General features: G+C 60.3%; 1 protein-coding gene across 1 annotated transcript in view; it reads left to right on the top strand.

The window, feature by feature from the left end:
• The window catches only part of D2hgdh (D-2-hydroxyglutarate dehydrogenase), a 31,780-nt gene extending 14,735 nt beyond the window's left edge, over positions 1-17,045 (top strand). Inside the window, 9 exon segments of the mRNA XM_047543922.1 lie at positions 1-32; positions 846-1,006; positions 4,868-5,011; positions 5,861-6,002; positions 6,219-6,282; positions 7,477-7,525; positions 7,528-7,641; positions 16,153-16,187; positions 16,189-17,045. Of these exon segments, the coding sequence (XP_047399878.1) occupies positions 1-32; positions 846-1,006; positions 4,868-5,011; positions 5,861-6,002; positions 6,219-6,282; positions 7,477-7,525; positions 7,528-7,641; positions 16,153-16,187; positions 16,189-16,413 (966 nt within the window). The 3' untranslated portion in view covers positions 16,414-17,045.
• Positions 17,046-17,391: the final 346 nt, after the last annotated feature.

Genomic DNA, 17,391 nt, shown 5'->3' with positions numbered 1-17,391 from the left:
GGGACCGTGCTGGGCCTGGAAGTGGTGAGCAGGCCGGGTTTCTACCTTCCCAGCTGTCCTCAGGCCCAGGTGGAGGTGCTGCTGCACAGGACTGGGCTGCAGCCCTTGCAGATCTCAGCAGACCCTGGCCCAGGCCCCAAGGGACCTGCAGGCTGCCAGGACCTTGGAGCTGAGCGGAGTGGCTCTGGCTTCCGCAGGACACAATGTCACTGCCTCTTAGTTCATGTGACAAGCACTGAGGCCTCTGTGAAGGGTGGCCAGCAAGGCCAGCCTGAAGTCCATGTCCCTCACCAGCCTGCGTGTCCGCCCCCGCTGACGCAGGGCCCTGGCTTTGTCTCTGGAGGCTGTGGGTCCTCGATGGTGCCTCCACTCCTGAGCTCCTGCTCCCGAGCTACATCCTGCACCTCTGTCTTCAGGCTTAGCTGTCCGGACACAGGCCGCTTTCCATGCAGGGCCATCTCTTGTGTCCAGGCCCTGTCCCCGTGGGGTGTGCCTCCTGCTCCCTGGTGGGTGTCCTGTTTCAGGCAGCCCCCCGTCCCCCTGCAGGTGGCCATCGGCTTCCTAGCCGGGTGGGGAGGGAGGCTGGGCTCTGGCTGCAGCTGGGAAGGACCCTTCTTCCATGAGCTCGGGTGGGTCCGTCCTGGTCTTTCCCAGACCTTCTAACCCCTAACTGCTGGGCTGGGGAGCTGGGCTCAGGAATGGCCACTCTCTCTGGGTGCCTGGGGTTAGGTTGGCTTCCCTGGTGTGGTAGCCAGAGGGTGGGGAGCAGGTGACCAGCAGGTTACCTGTTGGGAGATGGTCAGTGTGTGAGGCCCCGCTTCTTGCCCCTCCCCCAGGTGCTGGCCTGACGGCACCATCCTGGACTGCCTGACCTCCCTGAGGAAGGACAACACAGGCTATGACCTGAAGCAGCTGTTCATCGGGTCGGAGGGTACCCTGGGGGTCATCACTGCCGTGTCCATCCTGTGCCCGCCCAGGCCCAAGGCTGTGAACGTGGCTTTTCTTGGTAGGTGTTCCTGCCCTGCTTATCAAGGTGGAGGGGCAGCTTTGGCCCACACCACTTCGGCTGGCCCTCTGGGCCTTGCCATTGGTGCAAGGCTGGGGCCAGTGGGCTGCTGGGATCCAGCCTGGCCTTCCTGGTCCTCAGAGCAGGCTCTGCAGTCGGGAGCCTTTCCCTGCCTGTGGTCATGGAATGGAGGAGCTGGGCTCCTGCACCCCAGTGTGCTGCGGCCTCAGTGGTGTGTGGGGTGAGGTTCTGAGGGGAGGCTGTCAGCTGTGGGGAAGTTGGTGGCCTGCGAGGAGGAGCAGCATCTTCTCCTCAGTCTGTGGCTCAGCAGCGCCCACAGCGTCCCTCGTTCCCTTCACACCGCGTCCTCCATCCTGCCTCCGTCTGGATGGGGCAGCTGCCTAGCATGGCCTTGTTGCCAGCCTGGGCTGGAAGCTCGCTGGCCACAGTCTTCTGAAGTGGACAGCAGGTCGCCCACCCTCCTGCAGGCCCTCTGCCCTCTGCATCTTGACTCTGCGTGTTTTCTGGGTCTCCATTGTGACCTTCATGACTCTCTGCATCTTGACTCTGCGTGTTTTCTGGGTCTCCATTGTGACCTTCATGACTCTCTGCATCTTGACTCTGCTGTGTTTTCTGGGTCTCCATTGTGACCTTCGTGACCTCTCTGCATCTTGACTCTGCTGTGTTTTCTGGGTTTCCATTGTGACCTTCGTGACCTCTCTGCATCTTGACTCTGCGTGTTTTCTGGGTCTCCATTGTGACCTTCATGACTCTCTGCATCTTGACTCTGCGTGTTTTCTGGGTCTCCATTGTGACCTTCATGACTCTCTGCATCTTGACTCTGCGTGTTTTTCTGGGTCTCCATTGTGACCTTCATGACCCTCTGCATCTTGACTCTGCGTGTTTTCTGGGTCTCCATTGTGACCTTCATGACTCTCTGCATCTTGACTCTGCCGTGTTTTCTGGGTCTCATTGTGACCTTCATGACTCTCTGCATCTTGACTCTGCCGTGTTTTCTGGGTCTCCATTGTGACCTTCATGACCCTCTGCATCTTGACTCTGCCGTGTTTTCTGGGTCTCCATTGTGATGACCTCACAGGCTCTCTTGCTCCCTTGCTGTGCACCAGCATCCCACGGGATCTTGTCCTGCAGGTCTGTCCTGGCCACGTCTGGCAGGCCGCTACCATTGTGCAGTGTGTCAGAGCTGCCTGCACCCCTTGCTTCTGAAGTCCCCTGGCGTCCAGCAGCAGCCTGGCCCTGGCTTCCTCCGTCGCTGTCTGCATCGTGTTGGAGGGAGGCTCTTCCTGCTGACGCTCTGGCCGGCCGCCTGCTCCTTTCGTCTTGTCTTCAGAGGTCTTTGTGTGTTGCACACATCTCCTCTCGGCTTGTGACTTGGGCGATGCTCAGCCACGCCGCCTGAAGGGCAGTTGGTGTGGCCTTTCCTTGGGGAGGTGGTGGGCTTAGTGTGGAACTGCCCTGCCACCCTCTTCTGGAGCCCTGTGCTGTGGTCCGGTTCACATGCCGCCTCTGCTGCCTTTGGGGTGCTGTCAGACTTCCACAGAGGGCCTTCCCCCTGAGTTTCAGGTGTGATCATTGTAGTTTTCATTCTAGAAGTTTCATCACTTTTTTCAAACATGTGCTATTATTGCTTTTCATAGTTTTCTGTACCTCTCGGGTGCTCCTGTCTTTAAACACAGTTGACTATTTTTTACTGTTTCATGATCAGGCAGTTCCAGCTCCGTGTGTGTGTGTGTGGGGGGGCTGTTTTAATGTGTGTTTCATGATCAGGCAGTTCCAGCTCCGTGTATGTGTGTGTGGCGGGGGGCTGTTTTAATGTGTGTGTTTCATGATCAGGCAGTTCCAGCTCCGTGTATGTGTGTGTGGCGGGGGGCTGTTTTAATGTGTATTTCATGATCAGGCAGTTCCAGCTCCGTGTGTGTGTGTGTGGGGGGGCTGTTTTAATGTGTATTCATGATCAGGCAGTTCCAGCTCCGTGTATGTGTGTGTGGCGGGGGGCTGTTTTAATGTGTGTGTTTCATGATCAGGCAGTTCGAGCTCCGTGTGTGTGTGTGTGGGGGGCTGTTTTAATGTGTGTGTTTCGTGATCAGGCAGTTCCAGCTCCGTGTATGTGTGTGTGGCGGGGGGCTGTTTTAATGTGTATTTCATGATCAGGCAGTTCCAGCTCCGTGTGTGTGTGTGTGGGGGGGCTGTTTTAATGTGTATTCATGATCAGGCAGTTCCAGCTCCGTGTATGTGTGTGTGGCGGGGGGCTGTTTTAATGTGTGTGTTTCATGATCAGGCAGTTCCAGCTCCGTGTGTGTGTGTGTGGGGGGCTGTTTTAATGTGTGTGTTTCGTGATCAGGCAGTTCCAGCTCCGTGTGTGTGTGTGTGTGTGTGGGGGGCTGTTTTAATGTGTGTGTTTCGTGATCAGGCAGTTCCAGCTCGTGTGTGTGTGTGTGTGTGGGGGGGGCTGTTTTAATGTGTGTGTTTCGTGATCAGGCAGTTCCAGCTCCGTGTGTGTGTGTGTGTGGGCTGTTTTAATGTGTGTGTTTCATGATCAGGCAGTTCCAGCTCCGTGTGTGTGTGTGTGGGGGGGGGGGCGCGGTTTTAATGTGTGTGTTTCATGATCAGGCAGTTCCAGCTCCGTGTGTGTGTGTGTGTGTGTGTGGGCTGTTTTAATGTGTGTGTTTCATGATCAGGCAGTTCCAGCTCCGTGTGTGTGTGTGTGGGGGGCTGTTTTAATGTGTGTGTTTCGTGATCAGGCAGTTCCAGCTCCGTGTGTGTGTGTGTGGGGGGCTGTTTTAATGTGTGTGTTTCGTGATCAGGCAGTTCCAGCTCCGTGTGTGTGTGTGTGGGGGGCTGTTTTAATGTGTGTGTTTCGTGATCAGGCAGTTCCAGCTCCGTGTGTGTGTGTGGGGGGGGCTGTTTTAATGTGTGTGTTTCATGATCAGGCAGTTCCAGCTCCGTGTGTGTGTGTGTGTGTGTGTGTGTGGGCTGTTTTAATGTGTGTGTTTCATGATCAGGCAGTTCCAGCTCTGTGTGTGTGTGTGTGTGTGTGAGCTGTTTTAATGTGTGTGTTTCATGATCAGGCAGTTCAGCTCCGTGTGTGTGTGTGTGTGTGTGTGTGTGGGCTGTTTAATGTGTGTGTTTCATGATCAGGCAGTTCCAGGCTCTGTGTGTGTGTGTGTGTGTGTGGGCTGTTTTAATGTGTGTGTTCATGATCAGGCAGTTCCAGCTCCGTGTGTGTGGGGGCGCGGTTTTAATGTCTATTTCTGCTGATTCTTACATGTACTCAGCTCCCAGGAAGGATTCCTTGTGGCGTCCCTAGAAGCCAAGGTGGAGTGGCCTTGGCCAGGACTGCCCTTTCTTCTGCTAGGGGCACTGGTCATCCCCGAGGTGGGCACTTGCACCCTCCATGGGGTCTCGGGCTGTCACCTGTTCGCGTGCCCACTGGCTTCCTCTCTGCCTCCACACTTGGTGGCCAGCTCCCTGTGGTCAGCTGTGCTAGTGGCTCCCCCGCCCCACTGGTGAGGTCCCGGTGTCCTGTAACTGTCCTGGGCGAGTTCCCAGGAATGGATGGTTGTGCTGAGAAACGGCTGTTTCCAAATGTCCCCGTCAGGCACTGTTGGCGGCTTTCCAGGATGACTCCCCTGATTCCACCACTGTCCTGAGTGCTGTGTGGCAATTCCTAGGCATTTTCTGTCCAGATTGGACACCGGTGGTGACCTTGAGGTGTTTCCTGTCGTGCCACGCCTCCTTGCCCTAACAGATGGGCATTGCTACTTGAGGGAGACTGGCCAGGGTGTGGGGTGGCTCTGCATGCTGTCCCTGCAGGGCCCCTGATGCCCTGTGACCTTGCAGGCTGCCCTGGCTTTGCAGAGGTCCTGCAGACCTTCAGCACCTGCAAGGGGATGTTGGGAGAGATCCTGTCTGCGTTCGAGTTCATGGATGCTGGATGCATGCAGCTGGTCCAGCAGCACCTCCACCTGCACAACCCAGTACAAGGTACTGGCCCTGAGCAGCTGGGTGACACCCTTCCTGCTCCTTCTGAGCCATGGGACATGTTGGGCAGCTCAGGGGTTCTGGGTGGACAGAGGGTCCCTGGGCAGAGCACTGTGTGACCATGGCACGTTGTGGGGGCCAGCTGTCCTTCACACTAGTGTCCTCTCTGTAGTAGGGTGAACTTGCGATGTCGTTCTGGAAGAAATTTTAATGCATTGATTTCAATAAATGTAGAGAACAAATTCACAGTAGCCTTGACAAAACTCCAGATTTGACACTTTCCTACGTAAGTGATGCACAGTTGGATTCTTTTTGTACCAGCAATGGAACCCAGGGTGCTTAACCCCTGAACTACACCCCAGCCCTTTTTTATTTTTCATTCTGAAACAGGTCTTGCTCAGTGCTGAGGCTGGCCTTGAACTTGTGCTCCTCCTGCCTCAGCCTCCTGAGCCTCTGGGAGCGCAGGCCTAGCCTCTGCTCCTGGACTGGTTGAATCTTTTTTTTTTTTTGCGGTGCTGGGGATCGAACTCAGGGCCTTGTGTTGTGAGGCAAGTGCTCTCCCAGCTGAGCTGTCTCCCCAGCCCTGGTCGAATCTGAGAGCCCGCACAGCAGGCTCTGTGCACTAGCCCAGGCTGAGGCCCTGGTGGGTGTCTCCTACAGCGGCCTCTCCCCGGGCGCTGGTGTGGGTGAGGTGGACGCTCCAGTGCTGAGAGCCCGTGTCGTCCCACAGCAGTGCAGCTGGGAGGGCGTCTGGACCTCAGCCTGTCCAGGGAGCTGCTGCTTCTCGGCCTGGAGAGGCTCCGACAGAGGCCGCACCCCGGGCCGCTTGCTCTGTTCTCTGCTCCCTTCCAGAGAGTCCCTTCTACCTCCTGGTCGAGACCTCGGGCTCCAGCGCAGAGCACGACACCGAGAAGCTGAGCTGCTTTCTGGAGCAGGTGCTGGGCTCAGGCCTGGTGACCGACGGCACCGTGGCCGCCGACGAGAGCAAAGCCAGGTGCTCCCGCCCCTCCTGCTGTCTCTCTAGAAGGGCCTGGAAAGTCTCCAGACCAGGGCGCTGGGCCCGTGTGGCGGGGCTTCTGAATGTGGGCAGAGCCTCTTGGGGTGGAACGTGTGTTCTTGGTGTCTAGATAATTTTCATCACGTTTAGGTATTGATGTTTAGGTGGGGGCAGGGGTGCTGAGCTGGTGCTGGCTGGCTGCTCACTTGGCAGGACTTGGAGTCCATCTGACTGGCTGGGAGACCTGCATGCCCTTGTGCGCCTGGTCACCCCGGAGGTGCTTTGGCCAGGACACTCGTCTCCTTCATCACTCGCTCCGCCCCCTGTCACTGGGGCCCAGCCACAGCAGCTGCCTTCCATTCTCTCGCAGAGAGGAAGAGCAGGGACCTCGGGCCTCAGCTATAGTGGCTACTGGCTAGTGATGGCCCCGGCCAGCAGACGATGTCTCTGGGGAGGGTGGCAGAGGCCTGCATCCCTCCTGGAGCTGCCCACAGGCCTGCACAACCTGCCCACCAGTTTCCTGGGACACCTGCCCAGCCCTGCCACATCCTGGTCCAGTCTAGGTTGATGCCCAGAGCTGGGCTGGTGGTGCAGGAGCAGCTGGGCAGGTTCTTGCATGTTCTAGAATGTTCCAGAGGTGGAGGGCTGGGGCAGAGGGCTGGGGCTGCAGGCAGGGAAAGCAGATCTTGTAGCTGCTGGGATGAGCAGACGGTGCCAAGGTGGAGGAGCCTGTGGGCAGCAGTATCCATCAGGACCCTCAAGAGGAGGGTGCTGAAGGGGTTGGTAGAGAGCTGGGGTGGGTGTTGGGTGGGATTGCTTGTTCTCCAGCATTGAAAGTTCTGAAATTGTGGGGTCTCTCTGGCCAGCATAGATAGGGTCAGGGTCTGGGTCATGGTGCAGGGAAGCTGTGCAGGCCCACTGAGCCTTGTGGCTTCAGATTTCCAACAGCAGGAGAAAACCAAGAAAGCCACCAGGTGATCTTTCTGGATGGGCACTCCCCTGCCCGCCGGGCACTCTGCCTGCTCTGCCAGGCTTCTCTGCCCCAGCCACCAGTGCTTCGCTGCTCCCAGCCTTGCCCAGGGTCCTTCTGGCAGCCCCACCTGCAACCTGGTCCCTCTGCTCTGCTGCCCACCCTTCCCTGCCCCACCCTGCCCGCCCCTGCCTCCACTTGGATTCCAGGGTCCCTGGCCCTGTGCAGCCCTGCGCAGCTGCTTGTCCTTGAGACCTAGAGCTGCACCTGGTACCCTGTCGCTCCCCTTCTGGAAGGGCCCTGGGCTGCCCAGTGTCTCGAAGCCCGGGGTCCCTCAGTGCTTGGTCCTGTGTGAATGGCCTCTGCTGGTCCTGGGTCACAGTCCTATGTTGGTTCTGGAACTGAACCAACATCCATATCTCTGGGGATGTGGACATGCTGACAGTGGCGCAGGGGCCGGGCCAAGTCGTGTCCTGACCGCTCCTTCTCTCTCCACCCTAGGCGCTGTGGGCCCTGAGGGAGAGGATCACGGAGGCACTGAGCCGGGATGGCTAGTGTACAAGTACGACTTGTCCCTCCCTGTGGAGCAGCTGTATGACCTGGTGGCTGACCTACGAGCCCGCCTCAGTTCGCTTGCCAGGCACGTGGTGGGCTATGGCCACCTGGGTGAGTGACCATGGCCATCTCTGCAGTTGAGTGCATTGTGCTGGGCTTGAAGGGCCAGTGAGGAGGCCCTGTGTGCTCCTTGCTCTTGGACTATTTGGAAAAGACAGCCGTTTACGCAGTTGTCATGGCAGAGTACACGCCCAGCCTGCGGAGGCCCTGGGCTTTGCTGGACGCGGGGCAGGAGGACACAGACCCTCCTTGGAGCCCAGGCCTGGGCTTGTGGGGCAGGAAGTGCCTTCTTTGGGATCCTGCAGCCTTTGGTGCCTGGCACCCGGATCCCAGTTCCAGGTTGGTGGCAGGGCTGTGGAATCTGCTTCTGCTGCCCCACCCTCCTGCAGCCGGGGGCCACCTGCCTGCGGGTCTGAAGGATGGGGTGCGGGCCAGGACACAACTGCACGGCTCTGAGGAGTGGTGCTGGACTCTCCATCCCGGAAAGGAGCACAGAGGCGCCAAGCAGCCCGTTAGTCCTCCAACCTGGAGGGCCCAACTTGGGGTCTGGCAGATGGCAGATGGCAGACGGTGCCTGCAGAGGGCAGCACCCACCCAGGGGACGGCAGACGCTGGCTGCAGACGGGCACAGAGGCAGACCCCGAGACTTCAGAGCTCAGGGCGCTGCGGCCTGGCTGCCTGTGAGCCTGGGCATGTTCTCCCTGAAGGGTTGGCAGGGTTTGCAGTGAAGACGTGTGGGTTGGGGTTCTGGCTTTTGTTTTTATTTGAGGGGTGACGTTTTTGATGACAGAACAACTTCATCGTTGTTATTGTCTATTTAACTTTGCTTTCCTTGGACTTGGTTTTGGTGCGTTTTTCCTATAGGAACTTGTCCACTTCTGGTAGAATTCCAGATCCCTGCACCCGGGTGGGCACTCAGGACCCTCTCGTCTCTTTGTGTTGGTTGCTGTGGCCTTGGGTTCTGGTTGGCCTGTTCTTCTCCTGGGACCTTGGGTTCTGGTTGGCCTGTTCTCCTGTGGCCTTGGGTTCTGGTTGGCCTGTTCTCCTGGGGCCTTGGGTTCTGGTTGGCTTGCTGGTCTTTCCTGGGGCCTTGGGTTCTGGTTGGCCTGTTCTCCTGGGGCCTTGGGTTCTGGTTGGCCTGTTCTTCTCCTGGGACCTTGGGTTCTGGTTGGCCTGTTCTCCTGGGGCCTTTGGTTCTGATTGGCTTGCTGGTCTTTCCTGGGGCCTTGGGTTCTGGTTGGCCTGTTCTCCTGGGGCCTTGGTTCTGATTGGCTTGCTGGTCTTTCCTGGGGCCTTGGGTTCTGGTTGGCCTGTTCTCCTGGGGCCTTGGGTTCTGGTTGGCTGTTCTTCTCCTGGGACCTTGGGTTCTGGTTGGCCTGTTCTCCTGGGGCCTTTGGTTCTGATTGACTTACTGGTCTTCCCTGGGGCCTTGGGTTCTGGTTGGTCTGTTCTCCTGGGGCCTTGGGTTCTGGTTGGCTTGTTCTTCTCCTGGGACCTTGGGTTCTGGTGGCCTGTTCTCCTGGGGCCTTTGGTTCTGATTGGCTTGCTGGTCTTTCCTGGGGCCTTGGGTTCTGGTTGGCCTGTTCTCCTGGGCCTTGGTTCTGATTGGCTTGCTGGTCTTTCCTGGGACCTTGGGTTCTGGTTGGCCTGTTCTCCTGTGGCCTTGGGTTCTGGTTGGCCTATTCTTCTCCTGGGGCCTTGGGTTCTGGTTGGCTTGTTCTTCTCATGGGCCTTGGGTTCTGGTTGGCTTGTTCTTCTCCTGGGACCTTGGGTTCTGGTTGGCTTGCTGGTCTTTCCTGGGACCTTGGGTTCTGGTTGGCCTGTTCTCCTGGGGCCTTGGGTTCTGGTGGCCTGTTCTCCTGGGACCTTGGGTTCTGGTTGGCCTGTTCTTCTCCTGGGACCTTGGGTTCTGGTTGGCTTGCTGGTCTTTCCTGGGGCCTTGGGTTCTGATTGGCTTGCTGGTCTTTCCTGGGGCCTTGGGTTCTGGTTGGCTTGCTGGTCTTTCCTGGGGCCTTGGGTTCTGGTTGGCCTGTTCTCCTGGGGCCTTGGGTTCTGGTTGGCCTGTTCTCCTGGGGCCTTGGGTTCTGGTTGGCCTGTTCTTCTCCTGGGGCCTTGGGTTCTGGTTGGCCTGCTCTTCTCCTGGGGCCTTGGGTTCTGGTTGGCTTGTTCTTCTCCTGGGGCCTTGGGTTCTGGTTGGCTTGCTGGTCTTTCCTGGGGCCTTAGGTTCTGGTTGGCCTGTTCTCCTGGGGCCTTAGGTTCTGGTTGGCCTGTTCTCCTGGGGCCTTGGGTTCTGGTTGGCCTGTTCTTCTCCGGGGGTCTTGGGTTCTGGTTGGCCTGCTCTTCTCGGGGGCCTTGGGTTATGGTTGGCCTGCTCTTCTCTTCCTGGCTTTCCTGGATGCTCCTCTCAGACACTGGCTTCCTCTCATGGCCTTATTTCTGCCAATACCTCTGTCATTTTCTTTCCCCTTTTGCTTTGAGCTTCATTCAGTTCTTTCTCTAATTTTAAAGAGTGCTGGGCTCATGGGCCATTGGACTTTCCTTACTGTGTGTATGTGGCCCTCCCACAGTCTGCTGTGTTCAGGTGTTTCTGTTACATTCTTTGTTAGGAGCAGTGTGATCTCAGAAGTGCCCTGGTGAGGACACTGTTGTCACATAAGCAGAGACAGCTGGCTCTGGGACCCATGTGACACTCCACTGGCAATGTAGGCTTCCTGGGCTGTGGTGACAGGGGCCCAGTGCATGTCACTCTGTGTCACTAGCCACCCTTGCCTCTCCTCTACCTCTGTCATGTGCAGGGAACATGGGTGACAGTCCTCTGGTTGTTCCTCTTCTTACTGCACAGTCTTGGCCTGGCCTGAGTTTCACGCAGAGGGTGCCCCAAGTCTCTGATGGCACCCTGGTCTCTGATGGCACCCTGGTCTCTGATGGCGCCTTGGTCTCTGATGGCGCCTTGGTCTCTGATGGCACCCTGGTCTCTGATGGTGCCTTTGTCTCTGATGGTGCCTTTGTCTCTGATGGCGCCTCAGTCTCTGATGGCGCCTCAGTCTCTGATGGTGCCTCGGTCTCTGATGGCGCCTCTGTCTCTGATGGTGCCTCTGTCTCTGATGGTGCCCCAGTCTCTGGTGGTGCCTTTGTCTCTGATGGTGCCTCGGTCTCTGGTGGTGCCTCGGTCTCTGGTGGTGCCTCGGTCTCTGGTGGTGCCTCGGTCTCTGATGGTGCCTCTGTCTCTGATGGTGCCTCTGTCTCTGATGGCGCCTCTGTCTCTGGTGGTGCCTCTGTCTCTGGTGGTGCCTCTGTCTCTGGTGGTGCCTCTGTCTCTGATGGTGCCTTTGTCTCTGATGGTGCCTCAGTCTCTGATGGTGCCTTTGTCTCTGATGGCGCCTCAGTCTCTGATGGCGCCTCAGTCTCTGATGGCACCTCGGTCTCTGATGGCGCCTCTGTCTCTGATGGTGCCTCAGTCTCTGATGGTGCCCCAGTCTCTGGTGGTGCCTTTGTCTCGATGGTGCCTCGGTCTCTGGTGGTGCCTCGGTCTCTGGTGGTGCCTCGGTCTCTGATGGTGCCTCTGTCTCTGGTGGTGCCTCAGTCTCTGATGGTGCCTTTGTCTCTGATGGTGCCTCTGTCTCTGATGGCGCCTCAGTCTCTGGTGGCGCCTCAGTCTCTGGTGGTGCCTCAGTCTCTGATGGTGCCCCTGCTGCAGGGCTGTGCTGGCTGGGCCTGGGGCTGGGCCTGTGTGTGGAGGCCGCTCCTGCCACCCTCTGGTGCAAATGCCTGCTCTCTCCATTCTCGGTCTTCACTGACCCACAGGTTGTGCAGATGTCAGGTGGTTTCCAGCTATTTTAAAGGCTGACGAGCCACTGCACTGGTGCACACCTGTGATCCCAGCTTCCAGACCAGCCCGGGCTGCTCAGCATAGACCTTATCTTAAAGTAAAGAACAGTGGGACCATGGACGTGTCTCAGTGATAGAGCACCCTGGTCTCAATCCCCAGACCTGGAAACCCTGCCCATTGCCTGGTGGCTGGGGAACTGGCCAGGATGTGCCTGGATGGTGGGGCAGCCTTCAGGGCCATGTCAGGAGCACTGGAAGCGTGAGCTTTCTGCAGCTGGTGGGGTCAGCTGGCCCCAGACCCCACAGATGTCCATGTTGTCTGCCTCCTGCTGCAGCTGGCACTCCTGTCAGAGGGGTGGGGTCTCTGCCCAGGGTGGGATCCGTCCTCCTGGTCACTGTGTCTGAGGGCAGGCTCGGAGGCAGGGGGGGCGGGCCCCACGGCCTGGCCCTGGTGAGCAGGACCTTTTGTCCTCGAGCCTCTGCACACTTCCCTCAGCACCTGCCTCTGCAGCCCTTGGTCCTCAGGGTGGTCTGCTGGAGACCATGCCTGAAGACGTTTGCCCATCCAGGTGGCCAGACGCTGTCCCTGAGAGCTCGGGGCTGAGTGGTGTGCTGGGAGGGGGCTTGGGCTACCCTCACCCTCCTCGGCCTCCTCCACGTTCCTCGTTGCCTCCTCCAGCTCGCGACCCTCTGGTCGGTGCCTCTGTGCACCTTCCCTTACTGGTGGGGCTGCGCACTGCTGGACACTTGGTGCTGATGCTTGGTGGAGTCCTTGCGCGGTGGGCATCTGGTGGGCATCCCAGCTGGCAGGCTAGGGGCATTCGTGCTGTTGTCCCACGACAGTGACGTGGGGTCCTTGGCCAGACCACAGTGCCCTGCACTGACTGTCCATCAGTGGACATCGAGAAGGCAACTGTGTCCCTCTCCTGACCTCTCCTGTACCTGTAAGGCACCAGATCCCTCTCTGTGTGTGTTCATCTCCTCTTTCTGCATCTGGACTCATGCACACCCTTCTCTGGTTCTGCATCTTAAGGACCACTGGTGGGCTCCCTGTGACTAGGCCTTCCCTCTGGTTCACTCCCTAGTCCCTCCCTGGTCCCTCCCTGGTCCCTCCCTCTGGTTCACCCCCTGGTCCCTCCCTGGTCCCTCCCTCTGGTTCACTCCCTGGTCCCTCCCTGGTCCCTCCCTGGTCCCTCTCCTCTGGTTCACCCCCTGGTCCTTCCCTCTGGTTCACCACCTGGTCTCTCCCTGGTCCCTCTCCTCTGGTTCACCCCTGGTCCTTCCCTCTGGTTCACTCCCTGGTCCCTCCCTGGTCCCTCCCTCTGGTTCACCTCCTGGTCCCTCCCTGGTCCCTCCCTGGTCCCTCCCTCTGGTTCACTCCCTGGTCCCTCCCTGGTTCCCTCCCTGGTCCCTCCCTCTGGTTCACCCCCTGGTCCTTCCCCTCTGGTCCCCTCCCTAGTCCCTCCCTGGTCCCTCTCCTCTGGTTCACCCCCTGGTCCTTCCCTCTGGTTCACTCTCTGGTCCCTCCCTGGTCTGTCTCCTCTGGTTCACCCCCTGGTCCTTCCCTCTGGTTCACTCTCTGGTCCCTCCCTGGTCCCTCCCTCTGGTTCCCCTCCTGGTCCCTCCCTGGTCCCTCCCTGGTCCCTCTCCTCTGGTTCACCCCCTGGTCCCTCCCTCTGGTCTCTCAATGGTCCCTCCCTGGTCCCTCCCTTGGGTCCCTTCCTGTCCCTCCCTGGTCCCTCCCTCTGGTCCTTCCCTGGTCCTTCCCTCTGGTTCACCCCCTGGTCCCTCTCCTCTGGTTCACCCCCTGGTCCCTCCCTCTGGTTCACCCCCTGGTCCCTCTCCTCTGGTTCACCCCCCCTGGTTCCTCCCTCTGGTCCCTCCTGGTCCCTCCCTGGTCCCTCCCTGGTCCCTCTCCTTGGTCACCCCCTGGTCCCCTCCCTCTAGTCCCTCCCTGGTCCCTCCCTGGTCCCTCCCTGGTCCCTCTCCTTGGTTCACCCCCTGGTTCCCTCCCTCTGGTCTCTCCATGGTCCCTCCCTGGTCCCTCCCTTGGGTCCCTTCCTGGTCCCTCCCTGGTCCCTCCCTCTGGTCCTTCCCTCTGGTTCACCCCCTGGTCCCTCTCCTCTGGTTCACCCCCTGGTCCCTCTCCTCTGGTTCACCCCCCTGGTTCCTCCCTCTGGTCCCTCCCTGGTCCCTCCCTGGTCCCTCTCCTTGGTTCACCCCCTGGTCCCTCCCTCTGGTCTCTCCATGGTCCCTCCCTGGTCCCTCCCTTGGGTCCCTTCCTGGTCCCTCCCTGGTCCCTCCCTCTGGTCCTTCCCTGGTCCTTCCCTCTGGTTCACCCCCTGGTCCCTCTCCTCTGGTTCACCCCCTGGTCCCTCCCTCTGGTTCACCCCCTGGTCCCTCTCCTCTGGTTCACCCCCCCTGGTTCCTCCCTCTGGTCCCTCCCTGGTCCCTCCCTGGTCCCTCCCTGGTCCCTCTCCTTGGTTCACCCCCTGGTCCCTCCCTCTAGTCCCTCCCTGGTCCCTCCCTGGTCCCTCCCTGGTCCCTCTCCTTGGTTCACCCCTGGTCCCTCCCTCTGGTCTCTCCATGGTCCCTCCCTGGTCCCTCCCTTGGGTCCCTTCCTGGTCCCTCCCTGGTCCCTCCCTCTGGTCCTTCCCTCTGGTTCACCCCTGGTCCCTCTCCTCTGGTTCACCCCCTGGTCCCTCTCCTCTGGTTCACCCCCTGGTTCCTCCCTCTGGTCCCTTCCTGGTCCCTCCCTGGTCCCTCTCCTTGGTTCACCCCCTGGTCCCTCCCTCTGGTCTCTCCATGGTCCCTCCCTGGTCCCTCCCTTGGGTCCCTTCCTGGTCCCTCCCTGGTCCCTCCCTCTGGTCTGTCCTCTGGTCCCTCTCCTCATCCCTCTCCTCTGCTTCATCCTGTGGTCCCTTCCACTGGCCGTCCCTGTCCGAAGCATTTCATTTCTGTCTTTTGAGCCCTGGGTCTTGGTGTCTCTGCCCCATCCTTCTTGGGGTTGGTTGTTGGACTTCCCTGACCTCTTGCGCTGGTTGCAGCCTCGCTGTGTCTGGGCCTTGGTCCCCTCTGGTGGAGAGCTCGGATCCTCCTACCAGGTGCCTTCCCTGGGCTCCCGTTAGGCCACGTGGTGAGCCTGTTGCCAGCAGTAGCGTGGGGCCTCCTGCTGCCGATGTCCAGTGAACTCTGCTGGCCCTGCTAGGGCCCGCTGGCCCACGGCCTTTCACAGTGTCAGGAGCTACTCAGCTGTGTCCCCTCTGGCTCTGGAGTCTGCCCAGGTCTCCCACCTCCTGCCTCTCCTCCTGCAGATCCCTGACTCCTTGAGTCTGGAAGCTCTTTGATTTTTCCTGCTGCCCAGCCTGTGCTGGGCTCTTGGGAGAGACTCTGGGCATCCAGGCCTTTCCCTGGTCCTCCTCTTGAGCGGTATTGCGCGGTGGCGTTCTGTCCCGGCTCAGCTCAGGAGTGGTCAGGTTTCCTCTGTGGGAACAGCTGCCCCGGCGGCTGGGGCAGTGCTGTGGGGGTGGGAGCGCCCTGGAGCCCCTCCTGTCCCCCCGCTCAGCTCGTGTCCTGGGACCACCCGGCTCCTGTGGGTGTCTTCTTCCCCGCCCACCCAGGCCTCGCCCTGGCTCCCCAATGCGGCTGCTCTCAGTGGCCTTCACCCCAGATGCACTGTGGGGCGTGGTCCCCCGTTGGGCTGCCCAGCAGGCTGGAGGAGGAAGAGTGTCCTCCCGCCCAGGCCCTCGGTGGACTTGGTGGACTGCGACAAGAGTGCCCAGGAGGGTTGTTCCTCTGCGCCCTGAGCATGTGCCTCAGGTGCCCACCTGGCCCTACAGGCCTCCCGGCAGCCCAGTGCAGAGGCCACACCCACACTCTGCTCTCCTGAGGGCAGGTCTTGCAGAGGGAGGCAGTGAGCGCCTCCTGGCCTCCCACCCGGGGTGGTCAGGGTCCTCAACCCCTGCTGGGCCATCTGCACCTGAGTCTGACGGCCCCCGGTCCCCTCCTGCCATCTGTGAGCATCAAGTCTGGCTGTGCTGTACGGACTGAATCCCCCGGGCTGGGTAGCTCTGCTGTGACTTTGTGTCCCCTGTGTCATGCCTGGTCCCACCTGCGACTTGTCATTGCTGTGTCCTGTTGCCCTGCGCCCTGGCCAGGCTGTCCCCACCTGCCCATCCCCAGTTCTGGTGGCCCAGGCCTCTGGCTCCTGCCACTGACAGGGCTGAGCTTGCCTGTGCTCAGGGTGTTCCCCACCGTGAAGCCCAAGAGCAGGGCTCAGAGTCCTGGGGTCCCAGCTGGGGGCCAAGCCGGGCAGCGGAATGTCGAGCACAGGAGCCGGTGCTGGCCTGCTGGGATGACCAGGTGGAGCTGCCTGCCCCCCAACTGTGGTCAGGCCCCTGGGGTGCAACCCTGAGGTCTCAGCCCAAGGCTGTCAGGGTCAGCATGGAACACTGGCTGGGACTAGTGGACACTTGTGTCTGGAGATGGGAACCCTCCTCAGGGGTGACCACATGGGTGGAAGCAGTATGGAGGTCAGCGGGGTGGTGGTCAGGGAAAACAAGAGAAGCCACGGAAGCCCAGGACACAGTGACCGCCTTGTCACCACAGAACCAGGACAGCAGGCCGTCTCCCAGGCGGTCAGTGGCAGGAGGGGCATACTGGGGGCTCTAGGGGAGGGCTCTTTGGGCACTGCCCGGGTCCCCTGTCCAGCCTGATCACATGCCTTGTCCCCAGGGGATGGCAACCTTCACCTGAATGTGACGGCGGAAGACCTTCAGTGCAGCGCTGCTGGACGCCCTGGAGCCCTATGTGTATGCCTGGACAGCAGGGCGGCGGGGCAGCGTCAGTGCCGAGCATGGCCTGGGCTTCAGGAAGAGGGACACCCTTGGTCACAGCAAGCCGCCTGCTGCTGTGCAGCTCATGTGGCAGGTCAAGGCCCTGCTGGACCCCAGGGGCATCCTGAACCCCTACAAGACACTGCCCGCCCGGGCCTGATGGGCCTCCCTGGTGGCACGCAGCGCTGGGGTGGGTCTGCCGCCTTGCAGCCCTCAGCACAGGGCAGGCAAGGTGACCCGTCCCCTGCTGGGGAGACCAGGACAACTCTGGGTCGAGGGTGTGGGGCTCTCAGGCAGGCCCCTCCTGGACACTGCCGCTCCGTGGGGCTGTGGTGGAGGGTGGGTTCCCCATCCAGTCGGGTCTTACTGGTTCCACTTGGTCAGCCCGGCCCTTGGGAAGAGGGCCAGGGTGCAGGCCCCCGGGGGTGTGGGCAGGGAACCATGTTACCACCATGACCTGCAGTGAAGGGCGTGAGTGGACCCGGCTGCCAGGCGGAGCAGCCGGGCCTGGTGGCCCTGGTCATGTCTAGGCCATCCCCCTTTTCTCGAAGGCCTCAGGCTGGAGGTGCCCACAGCTCTGGTTCTGCTGCTTCAGGGAGTGTCAGGGCTGCAGGAGGGGCCCTGGCACAGAGGTGCCTGTGCCACAGGAGGCTGCCCACACTTACTCCTCTGCAGCCAGAGGCTTGAGCCGGGCTCGCTGGGCACCCTGTTGACCTGAGGCCCCTGGGCAGTCTGGGAGGTCGGACACATTTTCTTCTGTCCATTGTGAATTTCCAGTAAAAAGTGGAATGACCCCTACCTTCCTGGTTCTGTCATGGAATGTACGTGGCTCCACCTGGGTGTCGGGGGCCGTGGGACCCCAGGACCCCACTCGGCCAGCTATCAGGAGTGGCTATCCACTGTGCCCAGTGTCCACTCCTGTGGGAGCTGAGCTGGGGGCTGGGTAGAAAGGGTCCTCCTGTGACTCGCGTGGGCCCAAGTGAGCTGGATCTGAGGGCCCCTCCTCTGACCCAAGGGGTCCAGGCACTGGGAGAGGCTCTTCTGGGCAGGACACACCCTACTGCCCCTCAGAGGCCTCCTCCCTGGCCAGGGGCCTCTGGTCATGGACCCTCCATGTTCTGGCAGAGATGGGTGTCCT

The sequence above is a fragment of the Sciurus carolinensis genome, chromosome 3 (assembly GCF_902686445.1).
Source record: "Sciurus carolinensis chromosome 3, mSciCar1.2, whole genome shotgun sequence".
NCBI lineage: Eukaryota > Metazoa > Chordata > Mammalia > Rodentia > Sciuridae > Sciurus > Sciurus carolinensis.
Note: the sequence above shows the minus strand (reverse complement) of the source record. Positions and strands in the feature narration are given on the sequence as shown.